Source organism: Crotalus tigris, unplaced genomic scaffold (assembly GCF_016545835.1).
Source record: "Crotalus tigris isolate CLP2741 ecotype Arizona unplaced genomic scaffold, ASM1654583v1 scf7180000020858.209836, whole genome shotgun sequence".
NCBI classification, from domain to species: domain Eukaryota; kingdom Metazoa; phylum Chordata; class Lepidosauria; order Squamata; family Viperidae; genus Crotalus; species Crotalus tigris.
In genome coordinates this window covers 57,438-72,923 of record NW_024098219.1, presented here as the reverse complement: position 1 = coordinate 72,923, position 15,486 = coordinate 57,438, and the positions used below count along the sequence as shown (strand labels likewise).

General features: G+C 45.3%; 1 protein-coding gene across 6 annotated transcripts; it reads left to right on the top strand.

Annotated features, from left to right (window-relative positions):
- Positions 1–342: 342 nt before the first annotated feature.
- Positions 343–14,438, top strand: PTPN20 (protein tyrosine phosphatase non-receptor type 20). 6 transcript variants are annotated; one of them, XM_039368614.1, is made up of 10 exons: positions 343–3,600; positions 4,917–4,987; positions 5,109–5,184; positions 6,302–6,408; positions 7,471–7,619; positions 7,952–8,042; positions 9,066–9,400; positions 10,278–10,493; positions 11,718–11,780; positions 12,736–14,438. In XM_039368614.1, the coding sequence occupies exons 2-10, from the start codon at positions 4,924–4,926 to the stop codon at positions 12,805–12,807; spliced, it is 1,173 nt and encodes a 390-aa protein (XP_039224548.1). In that variant the 5' UTR covers positions 343–3,600; positions 4,917–4,923; the 3' UTR covers positions 12,808–14,438. The 6 variants fall into 6 exon arrangements, with proteins under 6 accessions (XP_039224548.1, XP_039224547.1, XP_039224546.1 ...); XM_039368613.1 differs by lacking the exon at positions 5,109–5,184 and having other exon boundaries at positions 345–1,514; positions 1,862–3,600; XM_039368612.1 differs by lacking the exon at positions 5,109–5,184 and having other exon boundaries at positions 345–2,763; positions 3,459–3,600.
- The last annotated feature ends 1,048 nt before the right edge of the window (positions 14,439–15,486 follow it).

Below are 15,486 nucleotides of genomic sequence, written 5' to 3'. Positions count from 1 at the left end.
TTCTCCCTCCCCCCGGGAAAAAGGAGTACATAGATGAAGCGGAAGCCCGGCTCAGAGAAGAGCAGTGCGGGAGAGCGGCCTTGGGGCCCCGGAGGCGGAGGGGGGGACAAGACCCGAGACCCCCTGAAGCGCTTTCTCAAGGGCCCGTGGCCGGAACGCGGCGTCCACTTTTGTTCAGCCCGTTGCAAAAAAGACGTTGAGACTTGGGGGGGGGGGAAGTGCAGAGAAGAGCCACAAAGATGCTCCCGGGGTGCGGAGGGCGGCGGGTGGCAGGACTCGGGCACGGCCAGCCTGGTGGGAAAAAAAGAAGGGCGGGGGGGACATGATGACAGCTCCAATACCTGAGAGGCTGCCGCGGAGAGGAGGGGAGGGGGGTCAACCTGCTCTCCAAGGCACCAGAAGGAAGGACGAGAAAGGTCGGATGGAGGCTCATCAAGGAGAGGAGCAACCTGGAATTAAGGAGAAGCTTCCTGACAGGGAGGACAATCAACCAGGGGGACCGAAGTTATGGGTGCTCCATCACGGGGGGGGGGGGGTGTTGAAGAAGAGACTGGACAAGCCGCTTGTCTGAAATGGTATAGGGTTTCCTGCTTGAGCAGGGGGTTTTCAACCTTTTCACAGATTGTACCACTTTTAGGACATGACAATATTCGAGTACCACCTGTGCCTAGCAAAAATTTGATGACTGAAAAAAGGGGGGGGTGCATTTTAGGTTTTACTGGTTAGATTCATTTGTTGCTATAAAAATGGCTAGTTTATATTATGGAAAACTAAAAAGTTGAGGTTCGAGGTTAATGCTTCATTCTACTGCAACAGAGGAAGTCAGAAGTCAATGCCTTTTCCCCTTTTCACTTTTTTCCCCTTCCTCCTCCCCACTGCGTCCTACTGCTTTTGTATTTTTGTATTTTATTCCATAATCTAATAGAAAGTTACAAACCGTAAAAAAAGGGAAAAAAAGTATTGGTTTTAATTTATTCGGTGGCGGTTCCTCTGCTCTCAGGCCACGTGGAGGACCCCTGGCTGTGCAGGCTGCCCAGAACCCTGAGCAGTGGAGGGCAAGCACCCAGCCCAGCCTTCCCTGTGGAGGTGCCGGCTGGGCTTACCCTCCAGATTGCTGCTACTTGGCTCACTCTCCTTGGCCAGGTTGCTCGTGTGTGTGGGAGAGCAAAATGTGTGGGTCAGAGGGAGGCCCACTCCCTCTCCATGCGAGGAGACCTAGCTTTGTAACCAAAGCATCCTCAGCAGTAGGATGGGAGGCCACCAGGAGAGTCAGCAGGAGGGGACAAGGGGATGGCAAAAGGGCAGCAGGGCTGGTTGTGGCCAAGTGCTAAGGCAGGACTTCCCTCGGACCCCTCTCCCTCTTATTATAATCTTTCTTCTTTCCTTTGCGCTCAGGAAGGGATGACGGGAGGGGGAGAGATTGCCAGTGGCCATGTTGCTGCCGGCCCCAGCTATCTCACACAGGCAGGGGCGGTCCTGGTGAAATGGAAGCCTGGTGGTGGCTGCGAGGCTAGGTCAGTGAGCGAGCGTGGTGCTGATCTGCTGGTGGTGGCCATTAAAGCTGGAACACGCTCGGCTTTAGATCCACGGGCAGTCCTGGAGCCAGCAAGCCCCCCCTCTCCCACCGTCTCTGCCCCACCCCTGGGGGTGCACGGAGAAGACAGCAAGCACACAAGCGCTGGCGTCCTGGGGAAGAGACACGCTTCTCTTGCCTTTTTTCTTTCTCAGTGGTCAGCAGGGATGGTGGGCATTCGTCGCCTCTTCGTGTGCCCAGGGGGCGGGGCAGGGACAGCCCCTCACTGGCCTATTCCCGCCAAAACCTTTTATATCCTCTTCTCTCTCCCCCCTCCTCCTTTTTCAGGACATCTCCAGCTCCCAGAAGCGCCGATCAGCTGGAGCCCGGCACTGATCCTGGCGCCTCTGCTGAGCCCCGACAGCCCTGCAGCTCCAGCTCTCTCTCCCCCAGGCTTGTGTGGCGCTGCCACCGCTTCATCTCGTTCCTCTCCGCCTCAGCTACCCCTTCTCTAGGACGGTCGCGTTCCACCTGCCAGGGGCCAAAGTACCACTGGTGGTATGCGTATCACCGGTTGAAAAGCCCTGGAGTAGAAGATCTCCAAGGTGCCTTCCAGCTCTTTTCTGATGTGCCTCTGCAGAGCCTGGGTTTGGCAGACGAATGTTGTTAGAGTTAAAAAAAGCTCTGCTGATGGGTTTCTATAAGAGGTTCTTATGAAAGGATTTTTTTAAAAAAGGAGGACATAAATATTCAATTATTTTCTCTGCCATCCTGGATTTGAAGCCTGAGCTTTCCTACAGTATTCTGGGTGTGACCTCAATGGAATGCAGGATAAAATTGGCTTCTCTTGATTTTGATACTGTATTTCTGTGGGCACAATGTTGTAAGCCGCCCAGAGTCACTATCTATCAGGGTTAGAAGGGGGAGGGGGCCAGGGCAAGGCACTTCCGAAATCTTCCCAAGAAAACCGCAGGGGCTGGTCCAGGCAATTGCCAGGAGTCAACACTGACTTGAAGATGGGGGGGGAGGTTTTTGACTTTGTATTAAAGAGCCAATCTTTGAATATAGAATTGTAGTAAAGGCTCTAGTGCGCTTGGCAGTTTCCTAAGTCCTGGAAAGCAAAGTGCAGCTGCCAGAACCCGGGTGACGTCACAGAGGGAGGCCCAGAGTTCCACCTCCCAGTGTGGCAGTTGGAAAGCCGGCCCCAAGGTGAAGCTGGCGGAGGCTCGGAGCACCTGGGCGCCCCACGGGTACTGTGAACTAGCACAAGTGCAGTAGTGTTTTGAGGGTTGGTTTTTGTTCTCTTGCTTGGATCCCAATTAAATTCCTGAAGATTAAATGAGCTTCTGCCTTTTCTATGGATCGTGGTGTTGATGTGCATTGCCTTGGAGAGAAAAATTCCCGGCCCAGTTTTGAAAGTGTAATAGCCAGAAATACAGATAGCTTGAACGAATTATAAATTATCTATTAATGGCCTCACCAAGTAAAGGAGCAGGATATAATTCTTTACTCGGTTCCTTTCACCTACAATGTCAATAGTTTGGTACACCAAGTCAAGATGAATTTTTTTATTTTTCTCATGAGTGAAAAATGTCTTTTATCCTAAGCAGACTTTCATGTTCTAGAGGAACTACTGCCATCATCCTAAGCCAGGATAGGAAACTTACATCCCTCCAAATTCCCCATTAGCCCTCCCTCGTGTCCACGCCTGCTTGGGCTCCTGTGGGCTGGAGCCGTGTCCCTCCTCTCGAGAGCAGCAAGTTGTTTATATTTTGCTCTGGATGCTGGCCAATTTTCTTTGTGGACTCGGTTCCCATCACTTGTGCCGGCTCCGCTCAAGTCACTCGAAGGAGAGAGGTCTTCACACCCTTTCGGCTTTGTTTACTAACCTCTTGAAGCCTCTCTTCTTTCACTCAGAGTGCCCAATATTGATTCTTCTGTTCAGATGAATATGGTGGCCTGGGAATGTGAGAAGTGCAGCAAGCCATCACATGGAAGGATCCAGTCAAGACCAGGAAGGAATCGGCCAAAACCTTGAAAAAGCCCGTCAAAACCAGGACGGTACCAGTCAACCATATAGCCATCAGGTGAGGGAGGAATGGAACTGTAGCTTTCCTCTACCTGTGATGTTTATGGATCTGTAATATTGCTGGATAGCAGACATCCAAAGAAGGGGTGGGAACATAGTAACAGGAATGCAGATTTCAAGGATAAGGGAATCATTCCAGGTTTCTTTTTAAAAAACTGGAAATTTGGAGCAAGGGAGAGGTGATCTTGAAACTGTAAAATCTAACCATTAGGTCAATTTCCTTAGGCAAAGCCCCTTGGCAGAGAGAAAGCTTTCTTAGGTAAGAAAAGAGAGACAAAAATATTCATTTATACCACACTGCTGGAATGGTTTTAGATATTAGATAAAAACTGTTCATAGAGCCAAACAAGGTCAGCTGTAGAAGCAGTACAAGACATGCGTAAAATTTATATGTTAAATTTTGCTGTTTATATTTGCATATTTTCAAAATGTGGATGTGCATTCTTTTGCTGCGTTCAGTAGTAATTAAAATATACCCCATGGTTTAATTGCAAGCTGCTGGATCCTATTGCATCCTATCCATGCAATCTTATACATTTTACTGTATTCTGAACCACTTGTATAGAATTGAAGCTCAAGATTGCTTAGAGCGGCTTCTGTTAACAATTATTTAAGCTGTCTGTGAAATATAAATCGATTTCACCCATTTTGTAAAATTCTCTCCAAAATTCATGAAATTTTAAACAGAAACGTCCAATTCAAATTGTCAAAAGCTTTTTCTGCATCTAAAAAAATCAACACAGCTTTTGTTTTTCATTACTGTATGTTCCAAATATTCAGTGGTGGGATTCAAATAGGTCAACAACCAGTTCTCTGTGTGGATGCCGCTTCTGTAAGTCCATTCTGGGCCTGCTGGGCAACAAAAAATGAGCTACCGGTTCTGCCAAAGTGGTGCGAACTGGCTGAATCCCACCACTGCAAATATTCCAAAATATTCAACACGGTTCCAGCACTAACTTCTTTGCCCTAATCTCTTAATGGATATTTTGTAAGGAAAAACTGAAATCAAGTAAAAAACTATAATTAAAAATAATGTAAAGATTTTGCTAGCTGGTTGAAAAGTTACAAGTATCCCCAGTGCTTTTTTTGTAAAAAAAAAAAAAAAAAAAAAAAAAGTGCCAGAACTCACACACCTGTCATACAACCCGCCTTGCCTACCCTACAAGGTTCCATCCCAAAAAAGGTGCCGGAACTCCATTCTGGGTGGTTCTATGACCCCCCAAAAAAGACCTGGGTATCCCCCTTATGGATATATACTGATTGACTTAATTTGCCCTGTTTAAAGATAATTCATTAAGGCTTTCTTTTTTTAAGGAAACTGATGTTCAAGCCTTCTCTGCAATCAGAGAGGATTGGCCTGGGAATTCTGAAAACATTTCTGACAGGTAGGAGGTTCAAGCTCATCAAGATTATTGTAAGATTGTAAGCAATGTAACTATCTTTGGCCACGATGCAGACGCTCTGCAGGGCTTGTCTTTCCTTCTAAGAAGGCTCCCTTTTAAACAGGTAGAAGGAAACAGAGTCTCTTAGCTTCGCCTTTCCTTTCCCAGGCCAAGAGGTCCAGCCCTGCTCATGCAGCCAGGTGGGTCCTCCTTCGGCTGACTCTTGGCTTGATTGAGGGACCCTGTCACACTTCACTGCATGGAGGAACTGGTCCTGCGATGGCCCTATGTGGGAGGGACACAAAGACCAGCCCTGTCGCTGGGCTTCTTCTTCACCTCTGTATGAAGCCCTTAAGGGGAGGGCTTCCAGAAGTTCAAACTGAAGGATCATCACTATACGGGGTCCTCACTTAACAACCGTGAGTTCAGTGATGGTTGGAAGTTAAGTTGATGCTGTAAAGATACATCCCATTGATGACGGTGTATGACCTTCACAGTGTACTCATTCATGCAACCACCATTGTAGTCAGTGTATGTTGTTCTGTGCTTGACCTGTGGGTTTTTTTACCTTTCTCCCCCCCTCCCCCTTGCAGAGCAGAGGGATTACAAGAGAGAAAGCTGCTTGCTCTTTTACACCTCAAAAGCAATGCAGCTGCACTGGCAAGTGGGGCTGGGAACCGCAGGGGCACAGTGCAAACAGCTGGCTCTCCTGTCCTGAAATCTCCTCCTCTTCAATCACTCCACTCTGTGAGGCGGGAGGAGAGGAAAAAGGCAAGCAATTTCATGAGGCGATCTCTCTGTTGCCTCACCCTCACTCCCCCACCCTGTCCTTGCAAAGCGAGAGCAAGTTCCTCTTCCCTACAAAAGAGTTGCCTGTCCTAATTGGGATCACTAAGCAAGGACTGCCTACACCTCTTCTGTTACTTAGCGAATCAGGGAAAGCCTCAAGAACGATATGTGAGAACTGTTTCAAGGTGGACCCTGTGATTAAAGGGAGGACCTCGAGTGGCCCTCCTCGTGAATGGAAGTGGCCCTTCCTCCTGAAGTCTGTCGCCCAGCATACAAGCTGATCCACCTGGCATGTGCTTTGCCTCGGGCATTCATGAACCAGGCTCCTCCTGACTGTCCCTGCCAGGCCTATTTCTTAACCCACAAATGAGTTCTCTGTGGCCATCTTCCTTCTGAGAGATTCTCTCTGGTAAACGAGAGGGGGAAGGAAGCTAATGCTTGCTTGGAGTTGCTTTCATTCTAGGGACTTGACTATAAGCATGTTAAGGGTCTACCTGAAATTCTTAGATGAATAATGTTATTCTAAAGCCCTCAGAGAGTTTACTCAAAAGCACAAAGAAGGCAGGAAACTCTAGGAACAGAAGGCTACAGCAGTGATGAAGATGAAGTCCAAAGGTTGACCACACTGCCCCAAGGTATCTAGTATCTGCCTTCTATTGACCTTTTAATGCCATTGAAGGATAAACCCTCTTCTGTGTAGTCTCAATGATATAGAAAGTGTATTTTGGATTATAATGAGTAGATAAAGGCTTCTGTAAATTAGGCTTTTGCCAAGGACCATAGGGAAGCTGTTTGGCTAACTTGCCATCTACAGATCTGATTTTTTTTTTTGAGAGAGAGAGAGAGGGGGGTGGAGGGAGGGGGAGAGACAAAGAGAGAGAGAGGGGGGGAGGGAGGGGGAGGGAGAGGGGGAAAAGGGGGAGGAAGGAAGGGAGAGAGGGGGAGGGAGGGAGAGAGAGGGAGGGATGCAATATTTTTTTCATCATTCACAATTCTAACATTTTAATGTCTTCTTGTCTGAATTATTTTTGGTCTGTACTGCTGCCAAAGGAGGCTGCCTGGCAGCTGCAGAGAGTCCTGGTTGAAACAGATTATCTGGACCCTTTTCAGCCAGGTCTCAGGCCCAATTATGAAGCACTCACAGAAACATTCGCACTTTGGATGGGAGTAGTGCATCCACCCTAGATCTTCTCGGTGTCCATTGGCCATAGAGTATCCTTGGGGGGGGGGGCACCTGTGGGTTCTGAGCCAGGCAGGGCAGTGCTGCGCTGGTTTGCCTCCTTTCCCAAGGTTAAGAGGGAGCGAGAGATCCCAGCCCATGCCTGCCCCTTATGGGTGCCACAGGGCTTGGTGCTCTCTCTGCTTGGATATGTTTTATTGGCTTTGCTGTTTTTATTGTTTAATTTTTTATTTTTTAATTGTAATATATTTTATGAACAGTCAGCGGCCCAGAGTCACTGATTGAGATGGGCATCCATAGAAATGGAACAAGCGAACGGAGGCAGGAAACCAGACCGAGGCTCTTAGGTCTCAGCCACCCAGCGAGAAGATGCTCGCCTGCCCCTCGTTCCTCCAGCAGTCCTTGGAGGTTTTAATCTGCTGGGGAACCGAGAGTGAGGTTAAATGCTCTGGATAGAGCTCTACGGCCTGTTCAATTTCTTCAGCTGGAAATGTAATTATTTTCTAATAATTTGAAGGGCCATCAGTTATCAATGAAGAGGAGTTGGCCCAACTGGCACTTATCAAGCCATTACGGTCAAAAGGTGGCCTGCGACATAATGCCAAACAACTAATCCAGGAGATTCAAAGACAAATTGAAGAACAGGAGATTCTGAAAGAGTTTTTGGTGAGTTCTCTTTACTTTATATCCAAACTTTCGTTATTACAGTCTTGGCAGAAATGGTTTCCAGGAAATGAACTTTTGGGTCCCGTTTTGCATACAAAGTTAGATTTTATCACCAAGTTTGTACTCAGAAAGGAGCATCGGCCAATCAAAAGTTTCAAAGGGAGCTAAATTAAAGTATATTTTGTTAATCACAATATATGGAATAATTCACTGGTTTTATATAGTATGCTAAGCAAATCCATTATATCTAACTTATTTCAACCACTCCTTTAACTAAAGTAAGCAAATGCTTGTTTAAAAAAATCATATACCTGACTTTATCTTTGTGTTAGAGTTTAGAACACCTGAAGCCCCTGGATGACTGCCAGGTTGCCAAAGCACCAGAAAACCGGGAAAAGAACAGATACCGGGATATTCTCCCATGTAAAACATATTTCTTTGTTTCTTTATGCTATTTTCATCCCAATGAAATCTTACATGTCTTTGAAGTTTATAATAAAAACAACAGGATGAAAAAAAAGCATACCATCCAAATCTCAAAGCAAAAACCAATTCAGGAGAGTAAGAACCACAAGGCTTGCAGGAGGTGGAGGTCTGTGAAAGGCTGCTTGGACAGCTCCATTTCCAGGGGTTCCCTAAAAGCTACCCAGAGGGACCAGTCAGGTCTCAATGGGCAGCCATGGCATGGCTCTGGCACTGCCACGAGGGGCAACACAGTCTGCCTTTGGCTTCCCTTGGGAATATAATAGTGCGGCACCTCGGTGACAGGGTGGGGGAACATCAATCTGAGGCCAAGTATGACCCCCTGGCCCATATTTAATGTTTCGACTGTTCTACTCGGAGGAATTCCGGCTCTCTCTCCCAATGTGCAGCCATGCATTCAGCCTCCGTGGATATGAGGACGGAACGGTGGCCGCGAAGGGTCCACAGAGGGGGCTCGGTGGCTGCCATTTTACACCCGCCCCGGCCAGTTCCCACACATAGCCACAAATATATGCAACTTTGGATCATTTTCCTCAAAAGGATAAATGGACAACTAGCTCATTTTTTGTTGGTTGTCTAGTTTTAGAATCACATTTTAGGTCATATTTATGCAGGAATATTAAAATTTAAAGGATTCAGAAACCTTTCACTGCATGTCAGTAGCCAGAAGGTTTATAATTAAATTTGTTGCTTAATTTTATAACTTCTTAGTTTGTGAAGACAGTTATGATGCAGCGTTTTATTTCTTCAGAATTTTTACAAGCTGCTCCTGGATAGTTTTATTTCCAGGACAACTAGTAAAATAGAAAAAAACAGAAAAAATAGCACCATATAATGTATAAACATCTAAGCAGATATTCTGCCAATACTTCTGTATCAATATCTTGGTGACTGAATAATCAAAAAGCCCATTGGAGTTGCTTTTTTTCCTCCATTCCTCCCTCCCCTCCCCTCCCTTTCTAGATGATGCCACCCGCGTCCCCATTGGGGAGGCGAAGGGCTACATCAACGCCAGCTACATCCGTGTGCCAGTGGGCACAGAAGAGCTCTGTTACATCTCCACTCAGGGCCCTCTGCTTTCTACCACCAGCGACTTCTGGCAAATGGTCTGGGAAAACAACTCCAACATCATTGCTATGATTACACGAGAACAGGAACACGGAGTATCCAAATGCCACCAATATTGGCCGGAACCACCTCTCAATTCTTTGGATTTACTTCGTTTTCGGCTGCAACTACTCAACTACCAAATCCTGGATTATTTTGTCATTAGAATCATAGAAATAATCAACAAACAGGCAAGGCACCCCTAACACAATAAATGCAACAACTGGCAATGCAGCATTTGGTTTTTCAATTAATAATCCAGGCTAGATTTGTTTATGTCGTGGCAGCCAATGATAAGAAATATTTTAGACATGAATCTTCTGTTAGAAATGCATCTAATCTTGCACAAAACAAAACATTTGTAATTTAGTTTTGTAACTCATCTCTAACAAAATCGTGCTCTGCTTGTCAGTGTGTACAGTCTGTCCCCAAAATGTCATTGCTAATAGCAATAGGCTTATACATCGCTTCCCAGTGCTTTACAACCCTCTCTAAGCAGTTTACTGAGTCAGCCTGTTGCCCCCCCCCCCAACAATCTGGGTCCTCCGTTTACCCACCTTGCAAGGACGGGAGGCTGAGTCAACCTTGGGCCAGTCAGGATCGAGCTGCTGGCAGTGAGCAATGAATTAGCTTGCAATGCTGCGTTCTAGGTCCCCCTGCGCCACCACATATGTCCTCAGTGGCAAAAGAGTTCCCTAAGGAGCAGGGGGACCTTTCCAGCTCTGGGGCTCCCAGGCGGTGGAAGAGGCTGCTGTGCAACACGGAGGCTTCTCCTCAGCTGACAAGCTAAATTGTCACCTGCCAGGAGCCTGCCCTGAGCCAAGGTTTCTTCAGATGATCCATAAGACCCTTCCCGACTCTCTGGTTCTAGGAATTGCTTTAAGAGCGCTTCATATGTCCGCAGGGATTTTTTTCTCATAGAACGCCCAGAATGGAGTTCCGGCACCTTTTTTGGATGGAACCGTGTAGGGTAGGCAAGGCGGGTCGTATGATGTCTGTGAGTTCTGGCACTTTTTTTTTTTTTTTAGCAAAAAAAGCACTGTATGTCCGTGTATCTTTCTGTTGCAGACACAGGAAAGGCGCCTTGTGCAGCACCTCCAGTTTACAAACTGGCCAGACCACGGGACTCCCAAATCGTTACAGCACCTGGTCAAGTTTGTTCGCTACATGAGAAAATCCCACCAGTCAGGCCCGGTCATTGCTCACTGCAGTGCTGGGATCGGAAGAAGCGGGGTGCTGCTTTGCGTGGATATTGTGTTGATTTACATAGAAAAGGACTTGTGTGTAAGTCTCAAAGCAAACATGTTTGTGTTTGTCCTGTTGCAAAGAATGAGAGGAAATTAGAAGAAGGTTTCCTTCTTAAAGCTTCAGCAGCATAAAATGTAACAGGCCTGCCTAGAAATACACAATCTCCACAATCCTTCAAGTGACTGGCCTTTTCAAATGCAAGTGGAAAGGGATTCTGTTTTACCTTCCAGTGTTGTTTCTCCCAGACTGAGCTCCAGATATACCAGTTCCGCTGTGAATTTGATTGGTTGAGAACTGACCAGTTCATAGATTTCTCATAGATCCTCTCCTGCTGGATAATAAATTAGTAACTTGGGTAAGAAAAAGCCCTCCGGCTACAGGCAAAGCTTCTCTCTGCTCTGCCATTCTGTCCTTCCAGTCCCAGAGCTGTTCCTGTCCTCCAGAAACTATTTTTCCTGGCTGATATGAACTGTATGTGATTAAAATGTTTATTTTAAAGGATTCCAAAAGAGAAATAGCAAGAATCACCATTTCATCTGAATCCAATGCCCGCTTCTGGTTCTGAACTCTGCATTTCTAAAGCATTTAGAACCACATTGCAAAAAAGCTCTTTAAAAAGGAAAATCGGGAATATCTCCTGCTTTAATTCCCAGAGTGTGGACTGTGATCACTCCCTACACTTTATATTGTGGTCCCTCCTTACGCAACTTCAGAATGGCTGCCAAAATTAACCTTTAAATTGAGTCTTTGGGTTCCGTTATTAATTACTCTTTTCTATTCCATTATTTTTAAGTTCAACATTTATTTATTAGTACTATGATTTTTTAAATTTCTCTCATTTTTTTATTATTTTCTGCCACTGCCTTGCCTGCCTGTTGTTGGAAGGGCTTATAAATCGTGCTCAATGCGGCTGCATCTGTGCAACTCCAGGGCATTTCGAGAGTGGCAGAGTTAAAAGGTTCAGCTCCTTTGGGGAGCTTCAGGAGCAGAAATGTGTCCTTAAAGTTTGCTTATTTTCCCAAAGGGGTGTGAATGGCTCCCACAGTCCCCCCCCCCCAAAGAGGCCAGAATCCCAGGGACCATCACCAATCAGGGACCTGGAGATCTGTAATGGTAGAAGTGTGGCTCCTCTTTGCAAACTTTGTCCTTGTAACAGAAAATTGTTACAAATTAGAAATTGCTATGTAAATGTTAAGAATTATAATTACATGCTCAGTGCCATGTCCAGTAACAGATAGCTTTTTTTCCCTCATGCTGCAGTTTGACATCAAGCAGATAGTGACCCACATGAGAAATCAGCGCTTCGGAATGATCCAAACCAAGGTTAGGAACACCGGCTCTTTCTTTGCCCACGCAAGGCCAGCTTAAGCATACAAAAGGTTGCATTATTTTATGCTGGAGAAGGATAGGCCAGTTTGTGCCAGGTTTGTGCCAGGTTGCCAGGAGGAGCCTCAGTCCAGTTCAATCCATCAGAATGAATCCCCCATCCCCCCCCCCATCCAAGCAGATGCTGGAGGCAAAGCCAGTCTGCTTCACAGCGTGAGATCAGACAGGAGGACAGAAGGAGAACATGTCCTCCTTCCGCCAGATTTCTGTGCTACTTTGACTTGCTTTTAGATTTCTGAGATGTCCAGATGTCCATTGGAAGGCCCAGGTGAGACGGTGAAGCCCCCCCCCTCTCCTTCTTGCTCTTCTTGGCACCTTCCCCCTTTAGGGGTGGGATGATTCAAACTGATCTCTGCCTTCCTTTGGGGCCGAGCAGATTCGCTTTGGTCTTCCCAGCCCCCCCTCCCGTCCCCCCCCCCACTACTATCTGTTGCTTACCTGCTTAAGTGAAGATGTTCCTCCACTGAGCTGCTGTGATGTCATAGCAAGCAAAACTATTGTCTGGAGGGAAGCCAACTGGTCCATTCTCTCCAGCAAGCTTAGGAGAGCAGCTTGGGAAGACTCAGAGTGAATAACCCAGATGTAACCCAGATCTCCCCCTATAGAGAGGGAAATGCTCGAATGGAAGAACGGGAACAGATGTCCAGATATAGACAAGCAGCAAAGTAAAATTGGACAGAGTAGGCTGCTCTGTTCTTGTTTATTAGAACACCAGCACTGCATGTCTTTAATGTACTATCACTTTCTCACTGTTTTGATCATGACACATATCAAATAACTCTACTTCATTGTGAATTTGGGTGGACGTGCTGAAACCTGAAGTAACTATCTATTTCCTTCAGCCTCCGCTGGGAAAGTAACTGGTTGTTTTCTTCTTTTCCTCCTCACCTAGGAGCAGTACATGTTTTGCTATGAAATAGCTCTTGAAGCTCTGAAGAACATCCAAAGTAGGGATTCCCAGTAAGGACAGCCTGCAGTTATCAAATACGTCAGACTCATTTTATTAATTGCAACTCGAGATATGAAGAGAAGCACTGTAAACATTGGGTTGCATTCCACTTCAGTGCCTGAAGACAGGAACTCTTAAGACATCCGTCCAACATAGGAAAGTCAGTGTAGACAGAGCGCTAGCTGTATAAACAAGGCTGCTTGTGACTGAATTCAGCTCTGCTGGCCTCTGTTCATGGTGAGCCTGAGTTGCATCAAACACAAATATGGTATTTTCCCTGGGATCTGAGTGGCAGCTGAACGGGTTTTGTGTGTGTGTCTTTAGGGGGCTCTGAGGCCACAAGAGGTCCGTTTCTTTTTCACCACCAGAAAAGAGAGCGCTGAGCCCACCATTTAAAGCAGGCAAAATCTTCAAGAAAGATGATGAGAACCCACCCAAGCACTCTGAGCTTCAGTGATGAAAATAAGACTTCTGAAATCCACAGTGTGGATAAATGTTAGCGTTATAATATGAGTTGCACCATGATAGAAGGAGATAGAAGAAAACTCAGAAGAAAGCTTGTTTGAATTCCAGAGTATAATGGGGGCTTTTAAATACTGTCCTAACCATGTATGCACTGATTTATTTTATTTTCTAGCCGTGTTTTGAAGCTCAGCTTCCTAAATTAATATTTTATTTAGGTATAAAGAAAGAAGTGGAGGAACAAGTTGATTTGATTCAAGGAATTCTTCTTTCTTTCATGAAAATTTAATGTCTTTCAGTTTCAAAGTTCTTTTCATAAGTTAACAGTATTTTGAAACTGAAACATATTTTGAAGAATGCTAAAAGTATAATTTCACTCCTTGGAAATGGTTCTAGATGGGCAGCTGATTAGGGTATATAGCAAGTAAAAATATTTTATGCTACTCTTTATAAATTAATAGGACATCTGAGTATCCCATATGGCTTTAAATCTTTGAGCAGCAAAATATATACACATGCAATTATTACTGCTTAGGTATTTCTGAGTCTGCTTTTGTTCACCCACATGACAAAGTTTTGTGACATTTTCATACATGGGAATTATCATACACGAGAAGAAAAATCAGGGTTGTTAACCCCCATTGCAGCGACGGTAGCGTTTTCAGAGGCAATATATTGCTTAAATAAAAATACTGTACCTACTATGGCTGAATAATTTACAATTCTGACATGTTTAGATGCCACTGTAAAAGGCAATCATAAAACAATTTTTCCTTTTTGATGATATTCTTATGTGATGTGGACACCACAAGATGGAAACACTGACTTACTCAGTTGGTATCACGTCCACCAGTGCAACTATGAAAGGATCCATATTTTCATTGGTAGGAAATAAAGTATGATTTCTCTTTAGGTGAATATTGTAACTTGAGTTGATGCTGTAACCTTTAAAATGTTATTGTTCAGTTGTGCTGTGTTTTCCTTCTGTACTGTGTATGTATGTTTTATGTTTTTTTCCATGCAGCATATATTTGTGTTTTTCCTGGTTTGCAGAATTTCATCTTGTGCTATATTTGAATTGAATATAATACTTAAAATTGTATAATGAATGAATACATTTTAATTACTGCCTTTGGCCAGTCAGCAAATACAATAAACCCCACAACTGAAGCCTTACTCTTAAATCATTAAAGCTTTGTCCTTAGCTCAAAATTAAAGGAAAAAAACCCTTCGCAGCCATTTGCAGGTAGTCCTTGCTTAATGACCACGATTGGGGCTGGAATCTTAGTTGTTGAATGAAGTGGTTGTAAAAAAAATATTCTCGAAAAAGGTTCCCCCAACCTTAATCCTTCTTGAACAGTACCACATTTACATATTCTTTCTATTCCGTTCAATCATGTCCGATCCTCGGAGAGTGCCTGGAAAAGCCCCTGCAGTTTTCTTGGCAAGATTTTCCGGAAGTGGTTTTGCCATTGCCTCCTTCCTAGGGCTGAGAGTGAGTGATTGGCCCAACTGGCTTTGTGCCCAAGGCGGAACTAGAACTCACCATCTCCCGCTTTCTAGCCCAGTGCCTAAATCACTACACCAAACTGGCTCTCCTCACCCAAGTAGATAGTAAGGAATCATTTTTGTTGGTGGAAGCAATGCACACATTCTCAAATTCTCTGCAACATTACAACCAGCAGATGTCACTATTTCCTTGTGTACCGTTTTATCTGTGCTTGACCTACAGCTGAGTGCCTAACTTTCCCTGAGCAGAAGGAAAAAGAAACCCTTCCTGTTCACCCATTTTAATATGAGATGGCACAGAAAGTCTTTGGCAACCCCCAGTTCTCAGTTGCTGCATATCAAGACTCTTGGCCCCCTCCCAAGAATCAGGGCCCTTTATCTGTGATTCAGAAGCAATTCAGCATCAGAGGGATGGGGGGTGGTACAGCATGATCCACCAGGGAAAAGTGGATTCAAACGATGGGGGACCTGGGTCTTAGCACATCAAATAATAGACACAATCAGCACCAACCATTTGGTTTCCTCACCGTGTATTTGCAGAAGCAAACAGGAGCAGCTCCAACAATATTTTGTTCAGTATATTTATCTCCTCTTGCAGATTCAACCCGCGTCACCAGGCTCTGCCCAGACAGCCACCAGATACCTTTAAAAAAGCCTGTCCCCTCTCCCATGCTTCTGTGAAAGCAGGTCCTATTAGAAAAAGGACAAAAGTAGTCCTGCAGC